Source organism: Rhinolophus ferrumequinum, chromosome 25 (genome assembly GCF_004115265.2).
Source record: "Rhinolophus ferrumequinum isolate MPI-CBG mRhiFer1 chromosome 25, mRhiFer1_v1.p, whole genome shotgun sequence".
Taxonomy (NCBI): domain Eukaryota; kingdom Metazoa; phylum Chordata; class Mammalia; order Chiroptera; family Rhinolophidae; genus Rhinolophus; species Rhinolophus ferrumequinum.
Genome location: NC_046308.1, coordinates 6,094,077 through 6,120,912, shown reverse-complemented (window position 1 = coordinate 6,120,912; position 26,836 = coordinate 6,094,077). Strand labels below are relative to the sequence as shown.

Sequence of the window (26,836 nt, the reverse complement as noted above, 5' to 3'; positions counted from 1 at the left end):
ACTGACAATTTTGCAGAATTTAAGGACCAAAAACAGAAACTGTATTTTATTCATTTTCTTGCTAATCCAATAGGTAGGATAAGTCTTTCTCAATACATTAATGTATTTAAAAAGTATTAATCCATTACCTTTTTGTACTGTAATAGTGGTTTTACTTTGCATTAAAAATTGTACTAGCATTATTATTTAGATGAAGTTTAATAAATATTTTCACGGTCTGTTTCTTTTCTGGCCATTATTAGTCATTTCATTTCATGATCATTACTGAAAGCATTTTTTTTTTTTTCTAAATGAGGGGGTGGCCCAGAGAATGAGAAGGCAACCTACAGGCTGGGAGAAAATATTTGCAAAACACATATCTGATAAAGGACTATTATTAAACATACAAAGAACCCATAAAACTCAACAATAAGAATACAAACAACCTGACTGAAAAATCAGAAAAAGATCTGAACAGATTCCTCACCAAAGAAGATATACAGAAGGCAAATAAGCATGAGAAGATACTCGACACCATGTCACTGGGGAATTACAAATTAAAAAACACATGTTAGGATGGCTAAAACTCAACCTAGCCAGTATTCATTCTGAGCTAGTAAATCATTTCACAGGGTAGAAATATTCCCTTTTAGACCCAAGACTGCTATCCAAAGGCTGAACGAATCCTGACTCCAGCAGGTACAATACCTGACAAGAGGGGGCGTGGCGCCTTCAGCCTAGTGCGCAAGCGTGACTGTAAAAGCAGTTAGGACTGCCCCTGGCGCCTGATTAAAATATTCAAATACAACTATTGGGGCTTTCCCCCTACATACAACCTACTGTGTTCTTTTATTTATGATTAATGTTCATACATTTTTATTAATTCCTGGGAGAGACAAATTCCTCTCATACTCATTTCCTTTGAGCATGTATTCATACTGAGGTGCCTTTTGTCTCCATCGTATTTTTAAGTCCTCAATAAAATTTGCAACTCAGAACGACATAGCTTTGCTAGAAAAAAAAAAAACCCAACAAATTAGTTCACCTCACGAGGGCTTGGGGAACTGAGTTTTATTTATTTACTCAGGCACTTCAGTAGTTGCCTATTTTTCTGGGGGCGATGCCTCATATGGACCCGATGGACCCCGGCGAGGCCGCCATTTTGAAGTCTTCCTTAAAGATATTTTACCGGCTTTTCGTGCCGCTACTGCCGCTCCCTGCGGCTTTGCCCGGCAGGATGAATGTGATAGACCACGTACGAGACATGGCGGCCGCGGGGCTGCACTCCAACGTGCGGCTCCTCAGCAGCTTGTTACTTACAATGAGTAATAACAACCCGTGAGTTGAGGCGGGGAGCGGCCTGGGGCTGAGGAGAAAGCAGCGCCTGTTCGGGAGCGAGGGCTGAGGGGGCCTGGGGACTGGCGGGAAGGAGCGGCCGCGGGCCCCAGCCCAGCTGAGGCTCCGGGGTCAGCGAGGCCTCGTCGAGCCGAGCTGAGTTAGGAACGCAAGTTGAGTTCATGGGGTCCCCGCGTTGTGCCAGGCGCTGGGATGAACTCGCTGCGGGAGATGTGTCGTGCGGCGACGGCTCGGAGAAATGGAAGGCGGAGGCTCTGAGGACCTCCCTGGCGAGGGTTTCCCGAAAGTTGGGAGCGTAGGGTTTCCTGAGGTACCTGTCACCCAGCACGGCGACTGTCACATCACTGGGCTGACTTCTCCCTTCCCAGCTCCTTCCTGAGGAACGTTTTCTCCCTCGACGAAGCTCAGAGGCCAGTCCCCTGGTTTTATACCTTCGTCCTACATCCGAGACTGATTTTTATCCGCCTTGAGTGTAGTTCCTTTTCTCGCCTCAGCAAACCCCAGAAAACGGGAGATTCCCTTGATTGGGTGGGAGTGGCGCCTTTTGAAGGACTTGCAGTGCGCCTTTCATGTTTTAAGAGCTGCCGTTTATTGAGTCTAATGACGGAAGAAATACAGGGCCCTTGCCAGCCTTGAGTGCATGTCGCTCCCCTGCTTCAATTTCTCCATTGTGCTTCAGGTTCTTTCCCATGGCCAAGGGAGCCACACATCTTTCTCCCCCACTTAATCTCATGTCCGCTGCTCACTGTTCTCCAGCCTCCGTGGCTCTTCTTGCGGATACTTGAACACGTGCCAAGCTCATTCTCAACTCAGGGCTTTTGCATTTGCTGTTCTGCTTAGAGTCCTTATCACAGACCTGCCTCCTCCTACAGGTTCCAACTCCGATAGCCCGTAAGAATGGCTCCTTACCCTCACTAGTCTATCCCTTTGCCTTGTTTTATATGCTGCATCACTTTTTTTTAATCGAAATATCATTGACATGTAACATTACGTTCGTTTCAGGTGTACAACAGAATGGTTCCATATTTGTATATATTGCCAAATGACCACCACAGTAAGTCTAGTTAACATCCCTCACTACACATAGTTACAAGTTTTTGTCTTGTGATGAGAGCTTTTAAGATCTATATTCTGCACCACTCTTAACACCGAATGAAGTCAGCACACTGGCTGTGTGCAGTAAGCCCTCACGCTTATTGAATGTGCTAAGGAAGTGCATACAACCTCAGGGAGGGGAAATACCCTGTCCAAGTCCACACATTTAGTCATTGGAGGAGCCACGATGTCTGGATTTTGGTCCCTTTGACTCTAAGGTCTCCATTCTGACCTACGACAGTCTCTTGCCTCTAAATAGCATTATAATCGAATCTTCTACCCATTTGCATTTGGCATCCTCTTGAAGCTGTCTAGGTCAGAAAAGAAAGGCCCCTTAAGTGCCTGTGATGCCGCTGCTGCTCCCGATTTTATTTCCATTAGTGTGCTTTTGGACCTCACTACGTGCGACTCATCATTTTGCCACCATCCACTTAGTGTTGACAGGGAGGAGCCCTGGTCTCTGTCAGCCTTCTGTGTTTATTCTGGAGACTTTCGCTTGGTTCTGAGTGATTTGTCAAGGCACACAGTTTCCACCATTGGGAATGTATGCACCAGTTATTCTTGGTTCTTGAAGATGTTACAGGATAGTTAGATGTTACAGGATAGTTAGATGTCACAGGATAGTTTGATCTTCTGATTTGTTCATATTAGGTTAACTGGCAGTTTCCTAGCTTCAGGAGGCATTTAAATTCTGACCTTTATATTTAAAATTTTCTTACTGAATTGGCAATACAACACAGTAAAAAAATTCAAACAGAGCAGAAGGGGTATGCAGATACGTACCTGTCCCTGAATCTTGAACCTCACTGTGACATTTCCCTTCTCCAGAAATTCCCTTCTCCAGCAAAGAGCTATTAACAGTTTCTTACATCATTCCAGAGATAATTTTTGCTGTACACATAGACGTGTGTTACAATATAAATATCTGAGTGCTTTCTCTGAGTATAGTAACTTTTTCTATCAAATCTTATTTTTCATTAAATACAAAGAATCTCAGAATTGGAAGAGATCTTAACTATCTGGACTATACCTTTCAACTTTTCAGTCCTTGAATTTCCTTTGTAACTTTATGCAGTGTTTAGAGTTCCTATCTTTTTTTAAGATTTTTTTTTTATTAAGATAAAATTCACATACTGTGGAATTCACCCTTTTAAAGAATACATTTCTGTGGTTTTAAATGTATTCACAAGAGTTGTGCACCTATCACCATTGTCTATTACAAAATGTTTTCATTACTCGAAGAAAGTAACACCTTATATATTTGTAGTCACTTCCTGATCCCACTTCCCCTGTTCCTGGCAACCTCTAATCTACGCTACCATTCTTGAGTATCCTTCATTTGTTGAGAAATTAACTGTCTGTTCTTTCATATTAAGCAGCTGTAGCTTTTACCTATCAAAGAAAAACATGTAAACTCAACTTGGGAAGAAGTAGGTGGAGGGTTGGGATTGGAGATTAGAAATGTGAGTTTCCTATTAAAAATGGTAGCCAGCTTCTAGGCAGTTATTAACACTTGTGAGCAACATTTAAGGTTAAAGACAAACTTTTGAAACACTGGTTCCATTATACTATCCTGAAGCCCCTGAGACTCAAAGAGATAAAAATTCTCCTAGTGCCGGTAAAGTTTACTTTTGTATATAAAATTTAAAAAACTTTTGTCAAATAAGGCTAATCATTTTATCTCACTCTATCCTACTGGCTTATCCTATTCCCATAATTCAGTATTTCAGTATCCAGTTTTTTTCAGTATTTGAAGTGTACTCAGTTCCCTGCAAACCTCTTTTTGCTCAGTCATTTCCTAAAGATTCAAGTGGTGAAGATTCTCTTTTGCAGGTTCTTCAACCCTTCTTTGGTAATATTAGTTAAGTCACTGTGATTGCTCTCCTTTGTCTTATATTATCCTAAAAATTGATGTTAATTAATACAAGGTAGTATGGATATTTGTCAAATTAAGAAGGCTTAGGTTAAAGAAGGGGAAGAAAAGATGTATTACATTTTTCTGTAGAGGTATACAAAGATTTAGAGGTACCATTGCTTTTATAGTAAGTAAAGAAAACGCATATTAAAACAACAGTTTAAGGTAATTTCCTAGATGTTCACCATATTAGCATAGAGTACGACTCATGCCTCTAATTTTTGGGACTAGCACTTAAGGTACATTGACTTTTCTGGAAACTGTCATTACATGAGGCTTTGTGCTAGGCTTGGACACTAAGCAGGGTGTTGTTTCCAACATTTCAAAACAACCCACGTAGGGAGTATGTACTTTCTTTGTTTTCTAGTGAGTTATTCTCTCCATCTCAGAAGTACCAGCTTTTGGTGTATCACGCAGATTCTCTCTTTCATGATAAGGAATATCGGAATGCTGTGAGTAAGTATACCATGGCTTTACAGCAGAAGAAAGCCCTAAGTAAAACTTCAAAAGTGAGACCTTCAACTGGAAATTCTGCATCTGCGCCACAAAGTCAGGTAATTGGAGATCGAAGTGTGATGTTTTTTGTTTTTGAGAGCGAGAGAATGAAAGAATTTACAAGACTGCTGATTAGATTTAGAACATGGTAAAATATAATTTTAAAGGGAGCTGATTGGAAAAACAAAGATGAGAAACCACTTAGATGCAAGAATGCATCCAACCACGCATTAAGGCTAAAAGCAAAATTCACTCTGGATGAATCTAAAAATGTAATTAAACATGAATTATCTGGGTTCTAACCAAAGTCATGCATTGTTCCTTTTATATAAACAGAACTCAAAATATAAAGTGTTTTTATAATGTTAAAGAAAGTACAAGTTTTAAAATGTAACTCAGTTGTTAAGACTGTGAGTACCTCGGGGAAGTTTATGAGAAATGTAAGAATTCCTGCCAAATTTTGATAATTGCTTAGATTTGATAATTGCCCATTTTTGATAGTTGCTTGATAATTAGCTAAATAAATGAAGGGTAAAAATTGTAATTCCACCATTTGACAGAGCCATCCCATTGCTAGAAATTAACCCTAATAGTAGACTCAAAAGATTTACGGGGTATATAAGGCTGCTTATTGCAGCATTGTTTATAATGATAAGAAACTGGAAGCAAAAGTGTTCATCAGTAAGGTCTAATTAAATTGAATTAATAGTATAGCCATAAGTTGTAATATGAAGGAACTATAAAAATGAAAAATGAGATAAAGGTATATGTGCTGATTTGGAAAGAATTGTATATGTTAGTAAAGAAAATAAGGTTTGAAGCAGTGTGTTCAATACTCTTTTTGTTTAAAGAGGATGGTTTATAGATACATAAATATTTCCTGGTATATGCCTAAATATATATGATAATGTGCATGACAGATTTTGTGTATGTGAAGGAAATAAATTTTGCAGCGGAAAACTTTAGGAAGGGGAACTTTTACTTTTCAATTTGAACCTGTCTAAATTTAAATTATACATGCAACTTAAAAAGGAATGTCAGTGGTATGAACTGGAAGTGAAATTATAAGTCATGTTTTTTCTGTTTTGTATTTTTCCATATTAAAAGACAAATTCATGTAGTTGCTTTTTTTTTTAAAGCCCGTAGATCTTCATCTTGTTTTATATCTATGTAAAACCTTTGTTTTTTGTTGTTAAAGAGCTGATTGCCAGGATTTTCTGTTTCCTGACACTGAATGGAAGTCATATTTGCCTTCACATAGGATCATTCATAGAAGTAGCTTAATTTTTTTGAGCATTCAATATGCCAAACACCATGCTAAACCTTCATGTGAATTAAATACATTTAATCTTTAAGGACTTTCTTAAAGTTGAAAGGTAATTCACATCATAAAATTCAAAATTAGTGAATATTTTAGTATATTCACAAATTTGTGCAGCCATCACCCCTATCTAATTCCGGAACATTTTCATTACTCTAGAAAAACCCAGTGCCCATTATCTCCCCAATCCCTGGGAATCACTAACTTTTCTGTCTTTATGGATTTGCCTATTCTGGCCATTTCATATGAGTGGAGTCATACAATATGTGGCCTTTTGTATCTGGTTTCTTTTAATTAGCATAATATTTTCAAGATTGATCCATGTTATCGATAAATTCTTCCCTCCTTTTTATTGCCAGATAATATTCCATTGTATGGATATGCTATATTTTATATGTTCATTAGTTGATGGATATTTCGGTTATTTCCACTTTTTGTTTATTAATCATGGTCCTGTGAACATTTGTGTGCAGGTTTTTGTGTGGATATGTTTTCATTTCTCTTGACTGCATATGTAGGAGCAGAATTGCTGCGTCACTTGGTAACTGTATGTTTAACATTTTGAAGAACTGCCACACTATTTAAGTAATATTTTAAAGAGATGTTTTTTTCCCTCTTAGTGTCTTCCATCTGAAATTGAAGTGAAATACAAAATGGCTGAATGTTACACAATGCTAAAACAAGATAAAGATGCCATTGCTATACTTGATGGGATCCCTTCAAGACAAAGAACTCCCAAAGTAAGTTGAATTAACAATTTGTCACATCATTTGCTCCTCTCCAATCCTTCCAGCCCTCTTCCTCCATGATTTCTGTATATGCTAGGGAGTCCATCTGAACATTTTATTCTTGGCTCAAATTTTCACTTTGTTCTCTTGTTAATGGAGTGGGGGGTGGTTCAGAGAGGTAGAAGAGTGACTTTCTTATGAGACCCTGAAAATTCAGTTGAAGAAAACGGTAGCTGGAAAATACTACAAGTGCTTATTCTTTGGTATTTCTTACTTTAGAAAATAATTTGCAATACACTTCCAGGTAACCATACTTTTTTAGAACCTCATTTTTTGCACTCTTGTAGGTATACCCTTTTGATAATGTGACTAATTTTATTAATCTCTTCATTTTCAAAATCAAGACGACAAGATCCTTTTGTACTTATTTGTGTGTGGGATATGTATTTGTGTTTGATTAGAATACCTTCAACTGAAATCCAAAGATCTGGTATCTTGTCTTGAGTTTTAGGCATACCAGCTCTGTGCCGTGTGTACTTGGGCAAATTACCAATCTGAACTTTACTTTTTTTCCCCTAATCTATAAAAGGAGGATAATACTTTCTTGCTAACTTCAAAGAGCTAAATAAGTTCATGTATGTGAGAAAACTTTTTTAAAGTACCATTCTGTAAGGAGTATTATATTAGGCATGTTTGATTACAGTTTTTTTGAAGTCGAGTTCAGAAGCACAGTGAGAATCCTTGCTTTTAAGATTGAGTACACATCAGTATTTAATATTCTACCATATACTCTCAGGTTACTTGCCTTCCTCACTTCGTTGAAAAACTGTTCTGTGTAACTTGTGCTTAATTAACAGTGAGGGATTTTATATGTAAAAATGTCTGTGTACATCCTCCTGCCCTTAAAAGAAAAGGAATCTAAGCAGTAGGGACTGGTACAGTTACTGCTTTTTCACCCAAATGTTGCTGAGTCTTAAAAATAACCAGTTACACTTGATGAGAATGTGTTTAAGTATCCCCTCATACTGAGGATTTATTTACGATTTTCTGAGTTTTTATGATTAAGCTATGTCCCCAGTATATTCTATGGTGGTGGCTGCTATTAAAAACATTTGGAAGCATATTATAGACTAAGTGTCTCATAATAAGCTTGGATGCTTATGTACTAAATTGTGTTCTGGTACTGTATGGAAGTCTTACCCCAAGGATAATTTTTTTGCATATATGAAGAGTATCTTCCTTTTGGAAGATGCTGTTTTGATTATAAACTTTGAATTATACTTACTCCTTATCTTCCTAGAAATATACCATAATTTCCTCCTTAATGACTTGAAGGAGTTTGGAGACAATTTTGAAGACAAGTAATGACAAAGCTCGGTTTTGTGTTACCTAATACTTTGGTGTTTACTGCATTCATTTTCAGAGGGACTAGAGGAGTCTGAGTTTGTTAGGAGTACATAGCCTTCATTCTGTAGAGCTGTTGTAGCTGGGAGCAAACGAAAGATGTGCGCCTCAAACATAAACCTATATATTTACAGTTTTTCTTTCTTGTCCGTTAGGGAGTTAACTGGCTTCTCAGTCTGTGTAAAGGACAAGGAAGTGAGTCAAAATACGTCTAAATGAACGTCTGTTAATGTATGGTAAACACCGCCACACATTGCTTCACATTTTAAAGGAAAATTCCAGTGTGAAATTATTATATCTTGGTAAATCTTCAGCTTTTAAGAGCAAACATGCTAACATAAAATTTCTCACCCAGTTTTTAGAGAATGATGACTGCTTTGTTTATAATTGGTGGAATGTGGCTTTATGATATACCCAAGTAAGGATCTGTTTTAAAAAGAATTGACTTTCTCACTCGGTAGTATTCAAAACTCTTTTGAAATGCCAGGTAGTTTAAAGGGAATTTTAATATTTATTGGTCCATCAGTCATGGTTTGTTAATAACAAGCAGTCAAGAAAGGTTCTTAAATTTAAACCTCTTATTCTTTTCAATTATTGACACCAATACTGGAGTTTTCCTTTAAGTACCTTCTTTTGCATTTTCAACATAGGCTAAAATAGAGAATCTGAGGCCAAATAAAAAATAGTTTTATTTCTAGTATTTCATTATTGCATTGTTTAAATCAGTGTGGATTAATGCCATACTAGATTGTTATATATACTGTAAGTCCATAATTGAAACATGTTCTTCATCTTCAGAGCCACTATTTTGATAAATATTTGGCACATGAAGCTAGATAATTGATGAGATTGGGATTGGCCTTTTTTCTTGTGCCCTCATATTGACTGCTTCCTTGGATCAGTGATCTGGCAAACTCTGTGTTGCATTATGATCTATTAATTTTAAATTGGAATATTGTGGTTTTTTCACTTCGGACTATTAAGACCATTTATCTCTTCCCCGTAACTTCTACATTCTTTGGAACTTTTAGATTTTCTTAATTTTTCCCTGTTGCATTTTTAGGAAGGGTTATTTTAATAGAGCTTTACTGAGTTACATTTTTGAATTGTGCTGTTTAAATAGTGTAACTAATCTCTGGATCGTTGTTACCTCTAGAGGTCAGTTAGAGTTTGATTTTTGTAGCATTTCTCTGATGAGTCAGACAGTACCTATCAGTCAGAGCTTTAAGCACTGGAAAGGCTATAGTCTAGGTGCTAGACTAGTTGTAAGAGAAGCCAAGTATCTGTATCTGTTATTTCCTTTTTGGGGAAAATTGATCTGATCTTTCTTAACTAGCTATGTTAAGAATTCCTCACTTTTCTATGCCTTGATGTCAGTTGCATTTTAAAAGTGTAAACTTGAGCACTCCTAGGGTAGTTCACCTTCTGTCTTAAGATCAAGAAAGAATCAAGGTAATTAGAATTCTGTAACATTTGTCAAATGAATGTTAGTCCCGTTTCCAGAGGCAGCATCTTTGGTCCACATATTACTGGACCTTTTGGTTGGGTAAGTGAGAGGAATCCGACTTCCTTTTAGAAGTGGGAGGACATAGGAAAAGCAAAGGTAGTGGTTTCCACTTTGGTTTGAAGAATAGGGTTGGTATTTCCATAGGGCTGTGTGTAGATTTCCAGTAAAAAGTAGAATAGTCGCTGGTGATAAAAATCAAGACTTGGTGAAATATTTTCTTTGCAGTATACACTTAATCTTACTGCCTTTGTTTTTCTTTATTACAGATAAACATGATGCTGGCAAACCTGTACAAGAAGGCTGGTCAGGAACGCCCTTCAGTCACCAGCTATAAGGAAGTGCTGAGGCAGTGCCCACTGGCCCTCGATGCCATTCTAGGTACAGAGCATTCTCTGCCTATTTTCATGGAGTGTTTGCTCTCTAAGGTAGTACTTCTCAATCTTGGCTATACGTTAGATAGAATAGCTTTTTTTTTTTTTTTTTAAGAAGTTTCCCATGCCTCACCTGTAGAGAGTGATTCATAGATTACCACTGTCATGTATTTCACCGATTAAGAAATACTATGTTTGTTCTATCATATTACTTTTTTTTTTTTTTAACTTTATGTAAGTGTGTTTTTCCAGGACCCATCAGCTCCAAGTCAAGTAGTTGTTTCAACCTAGTTGTGGAGGGCACAGCTCATAGTGGCCCATGTGTGGATCGAACCGGCAACCTTGTTGTTAAGAGCACCGCGCTCTAACCAACTGAGCTAACCGGCTGCCCCAGTCATATTGCATCTTGATTAGAATAGGGAAAGGGTTGTCTTGTAGCGTGGGGAAAGGCTAACCTATTGTTTCTTGCATCGTAGAAGAAGGATGCTATGCCTCACCTTCTGTCTCCTGCTTTCTGTTGGATTAGGTTTGCTGTCCCTATCTGTAAAAGGTGCAGAGGTGGCATCAATGACGATGAATGTGATCCAGACCGTGCCTAACTTGGATTGGCTGTCTGTGTGGATCAAAGCATATGCTTTTGTGCATACTGGTGACAACTCGAGAGCAATCAATACCATCTGGTGAGATCTACAAAATTAATTCAGTGTTCTTGAGGCCCTTTTCTTGTGTGGAGGTCTAATGTATCTAAATTAGCAAAACAGAAAAATGAGATGCTTATCTCTTGGTGTTGCAGCCACTTGTCCCTTGGCTTCGTTAGTGTCTTAATGTTCTAAATGGTCCCAAATGTAATAATCTCCGCCAAGGACCTGTTAAATGTAAATTTGGACCGAGATTAGCTCTGTACTTGAAAAAGTAGTAACCCTGGCAAAGCAGACTGTCTCAGTGTGTTGTGCTTAAACCCGGAAGACATCTTTTTGGACACCCCAGAAGCATAGATTATTGCAGCACCTGGCCTGGGTTGCCTCCCTAGAATTGGGATTTTCTTTGTAGTTAGGTAAAGTCTAAGGACAAGAGTCTGGGGTTTGTGTTATACAGAGTCATTTGGTTGAATAATAAGTAGCTGTCACTTGTGAATGGCATTCCATGTAACACCGGATAGGGTTGTTGTCCTCTGAAAAACTGCAACCAGAAAGTTCTCTCTAGGTAATGAGATTTGTGCTTTATTTTATATATTTGCTATTTTATCCTGTGTAACTTATTTTTTAATCATAAGCTCAGAATAAGAAAATATAGTGTATATAGTTTGTTTTTAGTTTCTTATTATGCAAAATTTCATACATACACAAAAGAAAATAGTACCTGTATGCCCGTCACCCAGATTCAACAACTAAGAGGATGTATAAAAGATTTTAAGGTTCAATGTTTAATATCTTAAAGTTCACTAGAGAAAAAGTCCTTATTGCGAGATAACGTGGATCTACTGGGAAGCTTAGCAGATCTGTACTTCAGAGCTGGAGACAATAAAAACTCTGTCCTCAAGTTTGAACAGGCACAGATGTTGGATCCTTATCTGATAAAAGGTAAGTAATTCTTGGGGCAGGGCAGAAATGGCCATAGAGGGGCATATCACAGAAGATAGGGAGAAAATGTAGCATCTTCTGATACCATTTTTCATAGAAGTAGTTTGTAAAACTTATTATAGTAGCCTTTTTATATATATATATATCCTGACACATGTCTCTAACACTTGGGTAATTTCATTTGAGCAGTTGTTTTTGCTTCAGTTTAAGTGTCATCACAGATCATTATTTAGCTTTTTTTTCTTTGGGAAGGAGTCATAGCCCCTCCTTAGGATTTACAAATTTATGATGTGCTTGACTGAGAATTTGGATGGCATCCCCAGAACTATAATTCCCTTTTAGGGAATTTAGCTTTACTATATCCTTAATATAGTTAAAAGGGAGTAAGTGAACAGATATTAAGAAAGAGATAATGTAGTTAAAGGAAACAGGAATGAACAACAGGAAAATCATTGATTTGAAAGAAGGTTGCCGCTGAAGGGGAAAGCCACAGGGACTTCCAAGGGATGAGCGTTGACTGACTGGCAGTGAGTGAAGGGTGTGTGCTCAGGAATTGTAGTGGGAAATAAGGTCAGACAGGCTGAAGTCTACTTGTAAAGGCCCAAAAAAGGCCATCAGAGAAGTATGACCTTGTGACAATAAACAGTCTTGTAGACACTTAAGCCACAGGAATGACAGAGCAGGGAGAGGAAGAAACAGGTCCAGAAAGATGAATTCGTTTACCCAAGGTCTCCTTGGCCGGGGCTTGTTTCTCTTCTCTAAGCGGCCTGTGCCCATAATGAAAGTGGTGTTTTAGCAATACTGTCTGGCAGTAGTCGGCAGCTTGGAGCTGGAAGCTCAGACCAGAGGCCGGGGGCCAGCAGGGTGTGTTGCAGTAGTCTTGGCTTGAGAGGAATTTTCCTGGGAATCGGAAAGGATAGCAAAGAATGAAGCGGAATGGTGGTAAAAGATGGGCGACAGCAAGCATGGGGCCCTTTTTATAGAACATGAGTGAAACTAAAGCGGTGGGGTGGGGGTGATCTTAAATGAACTAGACTCCAGAAAGAACTAGATGCTTTTTCTGAAACAGGCTAACTTTTTTCCAAGACTAACTGGCATGTTAAGTGTGTGCTCCTGACTGTGCCTAGACCTCTTGGAAGAGAGAACTTGGTACCTTTTTTGGGCCTTTTTTGATTATGAGTTAGGATAGCTGTATATCACGCCACAGGATGTAGGCACAGACACTTCCTGAAAATAACAGGCTTTCAAATTGTGAGGTAGGTCCTTCTACTCCTTTGCCCTGTTTTTTGTTTTTTTTTTTTTAGTTTTGGATGTGTTTTGTCTTTTTATAAGTCATTTTGTTGGAAACTGGGAATGCTGATGGGAGGAGCTCATGATGGTGGAAAGTGCTCAGACCTGCAGGAGCCGGGGCCTCCGGGTGAGCTCTGACGACGATTGCTGCTCCTTCATAAAGGACCTGTGCTGCTTTGTTTAAAGAGTCTCTTCCTTTCCAGGAATGGATGTATATGGCTACCTCCTGGCCCGAGAAGGGCGGCTGGAGGATGTGGAGAATCTTGGCTGTCGCCTTTTCAATATTTCTGATCAGCACGCAGAACCTTGGGTGGTCTCTGGGTAGGTGTATGCATTCCCTTTACTCCTTAGTTGTCAGCAGATTTTTTAGGAAATTGTGGTTCTTCCTGAATGGAACATAGGTTGAAAGCACAGGTTTAAGAGATAATCACACTCAGATTCAAATCATGGTCTTTGACTTTGGACACACGATGTACCTCTCTCAGTGTTTTCTCCTCTGGAGAATGAGGATGCTACCCCTGCTTCACGGGGTGGGTGTTAACCGAGGTAGTGAGTGTTCAGCACTGCACCTGCTCACGGGAAGCCGTCAGTGAAAGGGCCAGGAGTTCCCAACCTGGCTTTACAAGTTCTCTGAATGTCTCTCATCTGATAACATAGCCAGATCCTTGTCATAATTTTCTTTGCCATAATTTTCTCCTATACCAAGATTTCCCCCTTAAATATTTAGTAGATATTTGTTTTTTCACTGACATCTAGGTCAAAGCTGGAAGTGTGGTTTGTAATAAGGATTATGTAGAGGGCCTTCTCTTTGGTTTTTGGATAAAGCTTTATATGTGCACATCTCGGAAATATGGTGGGCTTGGTTCTAACCACCGCAGAAACACGAGTACCGCAATAAAGCAAGTCATAATCTTTTTGTTGCTGAAGAATCTTGCCTTCAATTTGCAAAAAAGACTCAGCATCTGTGAAGAGCAGTAAAGTGAAGCACAATAAAACATGGCATGCTTGTACAGTGGTACCTTGGTTTTCAAACGTAATCTGTTCTGGAAGAACAGATTCGAGTTCTGAAACGTTCAAAAACCGAGGCACAGTTTCCCCATAGAAAGTAATGCAAAATGGATTAACCCGTTCCAGACCTTTAAAACAACCCCTAAAACTGCAAATTTAGCATGAGTTTTACTATCTAATGATACCATAGATCCATAAAATTTACGGCGTTCGTAAACCGAAATGTTCGTCAACGGAGACGTTCGAAAACCGAGGTACTACTATAGTCTTCTCTCAGCTAACTTTTAGTGGTTTTTCCTTCTAGGTGTCACAGCTTCTACAGCAAACGCTACTCTCGGGCCCTCTATTTAGGAGCCAAGGCTATTCAGCTGAACAGTAATAGTGTTCAAGCTTTGCTACTTAAGGGAGCAGCACTTAGGAACATGGGCAGAGTCCAAGAAGCAATAATCCACTTTCGGGAGGCCATACGGCTTGCGCCTTGTCGCTTAGACTGTTACGAAGGTAAGACAAAAGTGATAGCTGAGAAGTGTGAATCTATAGGTGTGGCAGCAGCACTGAGATGGACAGTTTTGTTAGGCCAGCAGTTCCCAAACTTTGTTGTATGTTAGAGTCTTCTGGGGAACTTTTAAAAGTTCTGATGCCAGGTCACTCCAGTACCATTTAAATCAGAGTATTTGGGGTTGGGTGGTAGACGTCAGGATTTTTTGAAGCTGCCAAGGTATTGCTGAATGTACATACAAGTTTGGGAACCACTGCATGAAGCATTTTAAATTAATGTAGGGCTTTTACTGGACTTCTAACTCCATACTTTCAGAATCCATCTTTCTTATTTTCTGGGTTTTGGTGAGGGAGAGTTGGGGTAGTTTGTCTTTTGTTTTTTTCTCAAACATGGCCCACTCACTAATGTGAATCTCTGTGCTGGATCACTTGTGCTGGTTATGTCTTTATTCTTTTTCACAGTTGTCTTACCTTGGGCCAAAAATATTACTCATAGGGTAGCTCCATCCATGTTCATATGACAGTGTTGGTTGTGGGAACTGGTTGCTTCGTCATGACCTCCCAGAGTGGGCCCAATGAGGGTCAAACTTTGTTTTGTTATGTACTATTTTAAGTTCATGTGAACTAACCCTAGGAGTTCAAAGGAGCTGTGCCAGTTTCAGCCACATTCGATGACTCAGTCATGTTAAAATAGATCTTACACGATGCAGTTCCTCCAAAGCATATTTTTATAAGAATTTAAAAATAAATCCAGGAGTCTAGGAGTGATTTGCTGTTAACAGGAGGATGAGTTCAAATTTGAAAAATAAAACTTGGAAGTTGGGGTAAAGAATAAATCTGCTTTGATAGCCAGAGAGCTATGCCTATTGTGGATTTGTTCTTAAAGAAACCCCAGTAAACCAAGCTTTTGGTTTCAGAATAAATTCTTATCCTGAAACTAACTTCCTTAACCTTCCAGCTTTTTATCATGCTAATTCCCTTCTGCTACGTGCCCAGTTCACCAGAACCCAGCAATACAGTTGAGTAACCACTACCATAGTGCTTGGACATGGGCTGGTTAGAGCTGTGGGGGGCAGAGGACATTCCCCAACTGACCAAAGAGGCGTCACAGGCTGCCTTCACTCAAGCTGCCATTTGGAGATTGGATCAGGGTCCCTGCTTATGCTCCCTGGTGCTTCTTACAACCTCCAAATGAGTTTCCCTTACTGGTGGAGGCCCTGGAATAGTGAAGTGTGTTCTTTCCATTTCCTTCTGACATTCTAGTGGGGCTTTAGCAGGGAAGTAAAACTTCTCAGTAAGTAGCTGCAAAGAACCGTATTCTGAAACCAACACATTACCTTTAAGAGTTAGATAATTTCTGGTTAAGTAACCATAGCTTGTGGTAGAATGTGCACAAATGTTATAAATGCTGCCAGGGTGGAGGAGTATGCAGAGAAAATCTGCCAGGGATCGTGTGGGTTTGGGGTTTAAGCTGTTTTTCTGTTTTGATGAATGCTTTGTGCCAAAAAGTACTTCCTCTGTTCTCCTCGACTTGGCATGAAAAGTTGAGAGTTGACTCTCCATAGGGCGTCTTGCTGTGGGTATGAAAAGAGGAGCTGCCAGTCTCAGTATATTCGGTCCATCTGATGAAGCACTTTCCATCTAGTTTAGGGAAGCCCTCAGCAAATTTCTTTCGAGATAACTTTGACCTGAAAAAGTCTTCCTTTTTCCTGGGGTTGCTCCCTAAGGCCTTTAGTTTGTAGAACTGGACATTCACTTTGGACTGTAGGAGCTTAAACCTAGGACTAACGGTGGAAATTAACAGCTTGTTAAGAGTCAGTGAAATGTTGCGTTTTGTTGGAAGCATCCTCTTTCACTATTTCAGCTAATGATTGGTGTTAACGTTTGTTCCTCTAACATTCAGCTGGCTGTCTACGTGCTTCGGTTGATTTACGTCTATTCGTTTCCTTCACTAACTGAAGGCGCCTTTGCCATGCAGGCTTTTTCCATATCCATCAAGTGCTCTGGGGACGAACACTTCTTAGTTATTCCATCAACATACTCTCCAGTCTGATCTCACCATTAAAGTTTCCCCCTGGCCTGCCCCGTGTCTGAAAACCTTGGAGGTTTGTAATTTGGAAGGCTGTCAGAGTGGAAACATGGCTTGGAATGGTAACGGTAATGTGGTTGAGCTTTCTGTGTTTTATTTTTTTCAGGTCTCATCGAATGTTACTTAGCCTCCAACAGTATTCGTGAAGCAATGGTAATGGCCAACAACGTTTACAAAACTCTGGGAGCAAATGCACAGACCCTTACCCTGTTAGCCACAGTTTGTCTTGAAGACCCAGTGACACAGGAGAAAGCCAAAACTTTATTAGATAAAGCCCTGAACCAAAGGCCGGATTACATTAAGGCTGTCGTGAAAAAAGCAGAACTACTTAGTAAGTGTATCTTAATTTACTTCCTTGTTCATCGTTAATTGTATAAATCCTGATCTCAATTGGATTCCCCAGTCAAGCTGGTTACAGGTGACCAGACAGGTGTGTTCTTTTGCAGTAGGTCTGAGCCAAGGTGAATTGCTTTATGTTTAGCACAACCAAATGTCGCTGGCTTACACCTGCCTAGATTGTTAGTGACTGACTTTTGTGGAGTGGCTCCAAGCAGCTGTACTTGGTACTGGTTCAGCTCACTTGATCTGGGTTAGGTGTTCAGAACTAGTTTGACCAAATATTACTGGTTTTAGCCAGCTTGAACCATTTTTATTCATCTGGATTCTCTTATGATTTCCGTTTTAGCTTTTGTTTTTTTTCATTCCTGATTTGCAATGAACTCCTGAGTTTGGGCTAGTTTAGCAAATAAAATGCATTCTGGCTTTTTATTTGAACTTAGGTTAATAGTTTTAAAAAAACTATTAATTGATTTAAAAAAAAAACTTTTTTTAAAATTTAAAAAAAATCAGAACTCAAACTGTAGATTTCCTAATGGAATAGGAATTCAGATGAGCTTGTTCTAACTTCCCGCCACCCCACTGTTCTCGTGAGGATGTCTACAAATAGATTGGTGGATGGTAGTCGCTGTTATGGTTTGTGTGTAAGCCTTGAGGTGGGAGTATATTTTCAAAATGCCGTGTAAGTAGGACAATGAGGGTCTTTTTCTTTTCAGGCAGAGAACAGAAATATGAAGATGGAATTGCTTTGCTGAGGAATGCTCTAGCTAATCAGAGTGACTGTGTCCTGCATCGGATCCTAGGAGATTTCCTTGTAGCTGTCAATGAGTATCAGGAAGCAATGGACCAGTATAGTATAGCACTAAGGTAGGCATTTAGCCTCCCATGGGGGCAAGGTCGATGAGGGGTAGAGGAGGCAGGGAATGAAGTCATAGGAATTCCGGAAACACACACACACACACACACACACACACTCACACACACACCCCACACACACCCACGTTTGAAAACAGTAATAGTAATGGTAGAAGTTACTTGTGAATACATGGCTTCTAAAATTTTTTTCTTAAGTATATTAATAACATTAAAGAACTGTTTCACTCATAGCCAGCTCACACCATTCTAACATCTTTCATTTGTGTAGATCATCTTCTGGCCTTGCCTACACATATACATATTTTTATAGGGTTATATGTAGTATATATTTTATATTCCGCTTTTTCAAATCAAAGTATTGTAAGTACTTTCCCACGTTTCTACGTACTGTAGTAGTTAAGAACTTAAGCTCTGAAGTTTGAATACTACCCTCACCTGTTATCTTAGGCGAGTTACTAACAAATTTCCTTGTCTATATCTATCTACTTTATTAGATATTAAATGATTATTCCATGTAAAGCTCTTAGCACTGTGCCTGGTACATAGTAAATACTAAATAAATAGTGGTATTCTTACTGCTTAATACAGAAGTGATTTCTTTGAGGGTTGTCTGTGTGTCTGTAAGGTTATGGTGAAGGCCTGTCTGTAATTGAGTCTGATCGCATCCATTTATTTGTTCAGCAGTTGAGCACCACTCGTGTGCCTGGCATCTCAGTAATCCCTGGGGGTGCTGCAATTCCGGGAGCTCTCAGTCTCAGACGTGTAGACTGATGGATACCACGTGCTAAGTGCTTTCATAGCAGTTTCTAGAAGGCAAGGTGGGAGTGCAGAGGTGTGGGGAGCCCTGGGTGTGGGTGAGAGCTGTATGGAAGGTTTCAGAGAAGAGGAGGTAATACACATTAATCTACAGTTATATAAGTAGGAAAAGGATCCCACGAGAGTTTTATCTGCCTGTTGGAAGCCCAGAAGCAAGTGAGCAAATAAAACGCCAGGCTTTCATTCACGGCGAGATTGTTAGAGCTTGTACCTGCTGGCCTAGGTGATGGGCACAAAGGCAAGAGAAAAGATTGCTTAGGAGCCAAGTAACTAAATGTTCTGGAGCTTCTGAACTTTGGGAGCTTTCACACGAGTGATGGCTCTTAGCTGCTAAACTCGATTGCTCAGGTAGGGGTTGCTTTGGGTCCTGGGGTCTAACCTAGGAGTAGACAAATCTGTTCCATGGTAAGCATGATGATTTTGGTTAACTACTTTAATACTGATATGTTTAATTATCTTATAAAAACATGGAACAATTTTACTCACAAAAAAAGTATTTTTGGTGACTCTATAGCTTAAAAACCCAATACTGTTAAGAAATTACATTTGAATTTTTCTGTTAATGATTGTTTACTATTTCATTCGTGTTATCTGGTAGCTTCCTCTAGCGTTATGCTAGGGGTAATAAGTGTGAGAAGGTTTAAAAATACATGGAGAAAAACTCAAATTGAGAATTCTAAAAATTAGGGTAAGAGACCTTTTTTCACTTCTAGTGGTGGACGCCCTCAGTTCCACCTGTGGAAGCAGAGTTGTCCGGAGAGGCCAGGCATTAGCAGTTTCTCTGTGACTGGGTGGTCATTTCACTGCCGTGGCAGGGAGATGACGCATCAGCCAGCAAGAAGCAAGGCAGAGATTCAGGCCTCTCCTTTGTTTTGTTGTCCCCTAGTTTGGACCCCAATGACCAGAAGTCTCTAGAGGGGATGCAGAAGATGGAGAAGGAGGAGAGTCCCACGGATGCCACTCAGGAGGAGGATGTGGACGACATGGAAGGGAGTGGGGAAGAAGGGGACCTGGAGGGCAGCGACAGTGAGGCGGCCCAGTGGGCTGACCAGGAGCAGTGGTTCGGCATGCAGTGAGGCAGGCGGCAGCTCCGTGGCCACACTGGCCTGCCCAGTTCTGAGCACTTCCGTGGACTGAAAGAACCCGTAGGAGCCCACTCTCTGGGAGGACAATGATTCAGCATGTGATTGCCGCAGGGGTTTCTGCCCCCTGGCTCCATATTTCTAGTAGTGACTTCATTTTTTTAAAACTGAGCCTGACCAACCTTCCATATGTCTCCATCCTCCCCTGCCCCAGCCAGGGGGGCCCGAGTGAGCCTTTGGAAGGCCCACAGATGGTCTGGGACAGAGTGCTTTTTATATAACCAATTGCTAAATCTGAAAGCTCGAGGAATAGACAGTGTTTTGTCTGTGGTGGTGTGGATGGGTTTAAAGGAGTGACCTGTCACCCAGAGCAAGAGTGTCATCCCCCGAATCGGACAGCAGCACATGCTGGCCGTTTCGGAGAGGGTTTCCTGCCCCAGAAATCATCGTCCTGGGCTGTCCAAACTTCCTAGTAACCTTGCTTCCTTCTGCAATGTTAGTAATGCCTTAAGCTGACAGTTGCTATTTTGCAGAACAGTTTTTTCCTATTTGCTAGTCTGGTCACTTGCCTATGAGCCTGGACCAGATCTGAGAAGCGGGTGTGACGTAGAGCATGAACAGAGGTGCACCTGGGGTGATTAACTAATAAAACTGTTTTTTGTACAGTAGTGGTGTTGGGTTGATCAGAATGGAAGGCCTTTATAAATTCTTTTGTCTCGTACACACAATGCATTGGTTTAGCCCCAGAATTATTTGCTATAAATAGACTCCCTTTCTTCCTAGAGTGTTGGGAACCAGGAGGGTTGGGAACCTTAGGTAACACTGAGCTGATTTATTCATTTGCATTTTTTGGTTGGTAAATTTCCCTGGGGGAAAGCCTTTGGCCCGATTTGAGACTGATTCTGTCCCGAGTCTGGCTCTGGCAGGAGTGCTGGGATCGGGGTCTGGTGTCAGCATTCTGTCCTGGGCTCAGCACAGGTGTCTCTTCCCTACGATTGGCTGCTGGGAGACTTCACCTACCATCTCCCCTTTGTTTCTTAAGAGACGATGCTTTTGACAATATAGTTAACTTAGAAGTGAAGTGGGGGCAGGGGATGGCACAGCTAACCCCAGATTTTCATTAAAACAAAATTAGAGGTGGTGCAAAATGTGATTTTGATATAAATGGAAAGTTCTGTCCTAAAGTGTAAAAACAGTGGAAGTGTACAGTAGTTCAGGGAACATCTGATAACTGCAGTTTTAAATGGACAGAAAGTTACTGTTAAAGCATCTTTCGGTATGAGAATCAAAGCCTGGGCAGCATCATTTTATCAAGCAGTCTCTAAAGAGCCCCTCAGGCAGCGGGGGTCATGGCAGGTGAACGTGTGGCCTGGAGAAGACACTGCTCATGGGCCTTGGTGCTCGCTGCGGGCTGCAGCTCGTGTCCTTCCTCCGCTCGCCTCTGAGCAGCCATTAGCAGACAGTGCATTGGGAGAAAAGGTGAAACCTGTTAGCCATTCCCCTGACTCAGGAAGGGAGCCCACCCCACCCTCCTGGTCTTATTTCTGCGTGTCAGGCTCATCACTGTGACCCCTGAGATTCCTGCGGGGTCAGGCCTTGTGCATGGCCTGCACCGTCACGTTTCTCCCCTTTCCTGGGCTGGCCCTCTGCTCTGCTTGAGTCCATCCCAGCAACACCCTGGGCTGGGTTCCTCTGGCCCCTCCCACCTGCAGCTCCAGCATTTCCACCCTGACAGGCTCCAGGTGACAACTAGGAAGAGGCAGCTGAAGCTACATTTTTAGAGCACCTGACAGAATTAAAAACACTCTTGTTCTACAAAGAATGGAGCATGCTGAAGATCTAACCTGGTACTGCCACTGTCACTTGTTCTCATAAACAAAAACCTCATGAGGGCGGGAGCCCCAGGAAGCAGGAACAGAATCAGGCCACCGAGCTCTGTGGCTGCCCCACTGAGCCACCTGACGGCATGGCCCGCCCCGCCCGCCCCACCGTCACTGCAGGTACCTCGAGTTTCGCACAGCCAGTGGGGGGATGTTTTCACTGATTCCTACCATCCCCCTGCCCCTACCCCACCAACCAAAAAAAGTTGTAGCACAGGTTTGGAACCAGAGACCCACTGGGCTCCGAGTCCCAGCTCCCCCACTGCTGGTGCTGCAGGTCTGGGGCTGGCAGCCTCTGTTCTGGGGACTGAATAAGCTGTGAGGAGTTGAGCATGAAGCCACTGAGTGCCATCGCCATCATCAGGGTAAACGCCAGACTGCCCATCCTTCCCTGGGGGTTTGGGGATTGGTGCTGTCACTGAAGCCTTCTTGTCCTTTTCTCCTGGAAGTCCCTCAGCTGAGCTGGGGGGGGGGGGGGCAGGGTCCTAAGGAAGGGTGCTCCTTGCCCTCTGGTTGGGGCCTTCCTACTCGGACTCTGAACCCCTCTGTGTGCCAGGGACCTGGCAGATGTGGCCCCCGAGGGCTGATGTCAGGAGGTTCCTGCCAGCCTCAGGTTGGGGGCCACACCCCTGCCTCTGGATTCTTCCCTCAGACGATGAGGCCAGTTATTGCCCAAATCTGCTTTTCAGACTTGAGCACTTCTCACATCTGCTTCTCGATGATGCAGATTCCCAGGCTTGGCTCCAAACCTTAATCCAAATCCGGAGCCCGGGCCCCGGAGTCTGCCTCTGATCACTCCCATCCTCGCTTCCTTTTCCCGAGCAGTCAGTCGTTCCTTGATACAAATATTGAGAAACCTGAGGGAGGGGGTTTGAGAGCCCTGGGACCTCAGAGCGTCCTTGGGGGCCCCACTCGGCAGCTGCCTGTGGGTGGCAGCAACTCCCATGCCCAGGCCTGCTTGGCCAGCCCCACAGCCTGGACACTGCCTGCTGCACAGGACCAAATTTACTGCTGCTGACGGGCAGTGAGGCCTGAAGGGACAAGCACCTCACTGCCGGCTCTGGGGACCGCGGTCACAGCCAGGCCTGCCAGGAATCCCTGGCACTGGGAGAGCCTGTTGAGGTAAGTGCCCTAGTAAGGTTTTCCACTTTCCTCAGGAGCCTCCCTGCCCCAGGGCAGCAGGAGAGGCACCAGCCAGCACCTCCCTTCCTAGGGCACAAAGGGCAGGCCTCTGTCTTCTGAGCTGCCCTGCTGCACCTGGGCCACCACCAGTCGGTGCCAGGCAGGGGGTTGGGGATTTCCCAGGTTGCTGTGGAAGGTGTTGGTTGTTGCCAGCACAGAACATGGCATGTATTATAAACCACACAGCACCAGCACCAGCAGGAATAAGCCAGGAGCCCACAAGACAGTCTCCTTAGCAGCCATTAAAAGAAAACAATTTAAAAATAGAGCACCCTTGTGCGTTGCTGGTGGGAATGTAAAGGGATCCGGCCGCGGTGGAAAACAGTCTGGCAGTTCGTCAAGTATTTAAACAATTGCCGTAGGATCTAGCAGTTGCCCTTCTGGGTGCACACCCAAAGGAGTTGAAGCAGGGTCTTCAGATATTTGATATTTGCCCACTCAGGTTCATAGCAGCATTATTCATAACAGCCAAAAGGGGGAAACAACCCAAGTGTCCATTGTTAGAGGACTGTGATTCAGCCTTTAAAAAGGAAGGAAATCCTGTCACGTGCTACAACATGGATGAAACTTGAGGACATTAGGCCAAGTGAAACAAGCCAGTCACAAAAGGGCATATACTGGAGGATTCCACTGAGATCCTAGAGGAGTCAAATTCATAGAAGGGGCTGGAAGGAGAGGGAAGAAATGGGGAGTTAGTGTTTAAGAGGGACAGCGTTTCCATTTGGAATGTTGAAAAGGTTTCTGGAGATGGTGATGGTGGCACAACAACGTGACTATACTTAATGACGCTGAACTCAGTGCACTTCAAAATTATTATGGTAAATTTTATCTACTTTAAAAAAAAAACTTAAAAAAAAAGTGAAGAAATGGCCTGTATCCTGCCATCCACATAACCTGTTAACACACGTATGTGTAATATACATGTTATATAAACTTGAAAAACAATTCACCCAAGTAAATTTGAAGATCTAGTTGGCTTTATTAAGCAATTCATGAATTGGGCAGCATAAGGGGCTGTACAAACTGGAAGGTTTTTATAGGAAGAAAGGTGGGATAAGGGAGCTACTGACAAAAGAAAGGATTGTTATTTGTGCCGGGACATCTTTCTTCAGGGGAAGAGAAGGGGAAGGGTTTTCATCATGCAGATTGCCTTTTCTTTCTGGGGGCAATGGAGAGGGGCCCAGGTGACAGATCACTGGTGCTTAACCAGAAGATTCCAGACTGGTTAAGATTGTTTCTGGGAGAGGTTGAAATCGTAGTTAGATCAGGTATTAAATCTAGGTTTGGTATTGAGGGCTTTTAGCACGAGTGACGCCATTTGGGGCCTGTGATTGTTTTCCTTAACGAAATGAACACATGGTTTAAAAAATTCAGAGAGGTATAAAATTAAACATGTCTACTTCCCAATCTACTGAATCTGTGTCTGCAAACTAAGCTTCTGGTACTACCTTTAGAAAAATGGCTTTGAGCTTTTAACTAGGGATACATGTGTGTAAGTTACAGTACAGTGGTCATGCTGTGCACACAGGTGCCTCCAGCGGCGTCAGTGACAGTTTCCCGGAATCCCATTCTGGGGATGGCAATTTCTGTAACCCATCTATTGGTGGGCACCTGTGTCCAGTTTTGTATGTAAGTCATTACAGTCTGCACTGCAATGAACATATGTTTGTGCAGAGGTCAGGCTCCTTGTAGGGACATTTCTGGGTCTCGGCGTCTGTGCATCTGAGGCTTTGTTGGATGCTATGAGATTGCTTTCCAACAATAATAGATGGGGGTGCTTGTTTCCCGCAGCCTCGCAACACCGGTGTCATCAGCCTTCTTGTTTTTTTCCCTCTTAGATGTGATAAATACTTTATCATTTTGATTGGCGTGAGCACCCACCTGGGCCAGGCCATGAGGCAAGCCCTTTGCCTGTGTGATCCCCTCCTCGCCTCACGCCCACCGTATAGGTGAGCAAGCAGACTGAGCCTCGGGCACGCTGGCTCTTTTCATCTGTCCAGGGTTTCTCCCCCTGGAGTTTAGTATGTTCTTAACTGTGATCTCCACACAATTTCATAGTCTGTTAAAGGGAAAAGGGCCGCCCCCAGCACGCCTCGCCGTCCGTCTGCGATCGGGCCACAGGCTTGCTGGATTTAAAGGTTGCCAGACAAGGGCAGCGCCGTGATGGAGCAGCTCTAGCTGGCCACTTAAATCTTCCACTGTCTGTCTCTTTATAAACAACCCTCTGGTGACCTTTGTGCTCACAGCTTTTCCTTCTTTGGGTAAATTCCCAGGAGGGGGATTTCAGCGTGAACATCTATAATGATCTTTTTTGGAACTTGAGCTGGCTGGTCTCTACCGTGAATCTGTCAGCCCAGGCTGACCCTGCGGCATCCCTCAGCTGCCCTGCCTACCAGGGAGCCTGTCCTCATTGGTGTCAGGTCAGGGCCAAACCAGGGACTCCCCAGCCTTTGAACTCCCACTTCACTCCCCCAGCAGCTTGTGGTGGGCTCTGGTGCCGTCTGCCAAGACTCCCGCCTTCACTTTCTAGGACCTTTGGGATTTGGGGCCCCCTCCCCCATGGGACAGCCCTTGCTGGCCCTGGGTTGGGGGCTGCTTCCTGGACTGAGGTCAGATCTCCCCCGCTCTAGGGCTGAGGGTTATTGTGTGTGTGTGTGTGGGGGTAGTTGCTGGCTACTCTTGTCCTCTCTGAGTCCCCATCCTTCCTTCAGGGCCCCCTTGGAGGAACCCTACACTCCGCACCAGAGGGGTTGTGCCCCTCAGCACGAGGACCTCTCCACTGCCAGTTGGATCCTCAGGTCGAAGGCCTGTCACTTGGCTGTGTGGCCATGAGCAGCTTCCTTAGCTTGTTTGTGCTTCCATGTTCCTTTGGAAAAGAACTCAGAGAGTCGGGTCCCCCTTTCTTATTGTCGGATATCGGGAGCTTTGTGGGAGGGTGTCAGCACCCAAGCCCGGGTGGGGGGGTGGCGTGTGGGAGGGGAGTGGCCTCCCGAGCTAAACTCTGGTCCTTTTGGAGTCAGTGTCCCCGCGGACATGAGCCCTGCTCTCTGGCCCTGGATTAGCACATTTGCCCTGAGCCGCCAGGGCCGGGTCTAGTCCTGCATGAGCCTGTGGCCCATGGGGATTAGTTTTTAATTTTTGGATCATCTTTCACCTGTGACCTAAGTCCACGTGGCCCACTGGCACATCTTCTTGTCAGTCCCTTGGGGCGGGGAAGATTTTGTCTAGGAATTGAGTGGGAATGGCAGCAAGCAGGGAGCTGTCCTGAGAGAGGCCTCTGTCCTCCAGCCTCGGTGGTGCCCAGACTGACACCCCATCCTTGATGGACGGAAACGTCCCCACAGGCCCAGGCTGCTACCCACTCCCACGCTGCTGTTTTGCTGAGCCTGAGTGTGTGATGGGAGGGGACAGAGGTGACCCCTTTGCACGGTCCCCTTCTGGAGCTCCTTCTGGAATGGCGGGCACATGCTCACACCAGCCATGTGTCGACAAGAGGGTACCTTCCATCAGCTTAGGGGAGGCCAGCGGGGAGCCGCCTCGGAGGTCAAGGCCATGCGGGGACCCCTAAAGAGATCCAGGAGAGAGGCCTCCTGCCAGCGCACCAGGGCCCAAGCCTGCTCGGGCGCCAAAGACGTATTTTTTTTATTTTTTAATAAAAATGTAAAATTTGTGAAATATGGCGTACATACAGAAGCTTATGACAGCACATACAGTGTTTAAAGAATCACAGATAAAACATATGTGTGCTCCACGCAGGACAAGAAATAGAATGTTTCCACAATCCCAGAAGCCCTCTGTGTGCTCAAACCTGACCACTTCCCCCCATCCCTGCAAGGGGTACCCCCATTCTTAATTTTGTTTTTATACTTTATTTTCTGACCCTCAAAGTTCTGTGAACCTTGGGCAAATGGTGAGCTTTTTTCTCACCTGTAAAATAATACTGTTACTCTGTTGTTTTAGTTTTATCATGTTGTTATCCTAAACAACACATTTGTTTGTTCTTGAACTTTAAGTAAATGGAGTCATGT

General features: G+C 42.7%; 1 protein-coding gene across 2 annotated transcripts; it reads left to right on the top strand.

The window, feature by feature from the left end:
* Positions 1 to 1,098: 1,098 nt before the first annotated feature.
* On the top strand, positions 1,099 to 21,004 carry ANAPC7 (anaphase promoting complex subunit 7). 2 transcript variants are annotated; one of them, XM_033097271.1, is made up of 11 exons: positions 1,099 to 1,317; positions 4,713 to 4,899; positions 6,782 to 6,901; positions 10,067 to 10,178; positions 10,698 to 10,851; positions 11,609 to 11,751; positions 13,245 to 13,362; positions 14,354 to 14,550; positions 16,743 to 16,967; positions 17,689 to 17,839; positions 19,551 to 21,004. In XM_033097271.1, exons 1-11 carry the CDS (start codon positions 1,100 to 1,102, stop codon positions 19,738 to 19,740), a joined length of 1,815 nt encoding a protein of 604 aa, XP_032953162.1. In that variant the 5' UTR covers position 1,099; the 3' UTR covers positions 19,741 to 21,004. The 2 variants fall into 2 exon arrangements, with proteins under 2 accessions (XP_032953162.1, XP_032953161.1); XM_033097270.1 differs by having other exon boundaries at positions 4,686 to 4,899; positions 19,551 to 20,414.
* Positions 21,005 to 26,836: the final 5,832 nt, after the last annotated feature.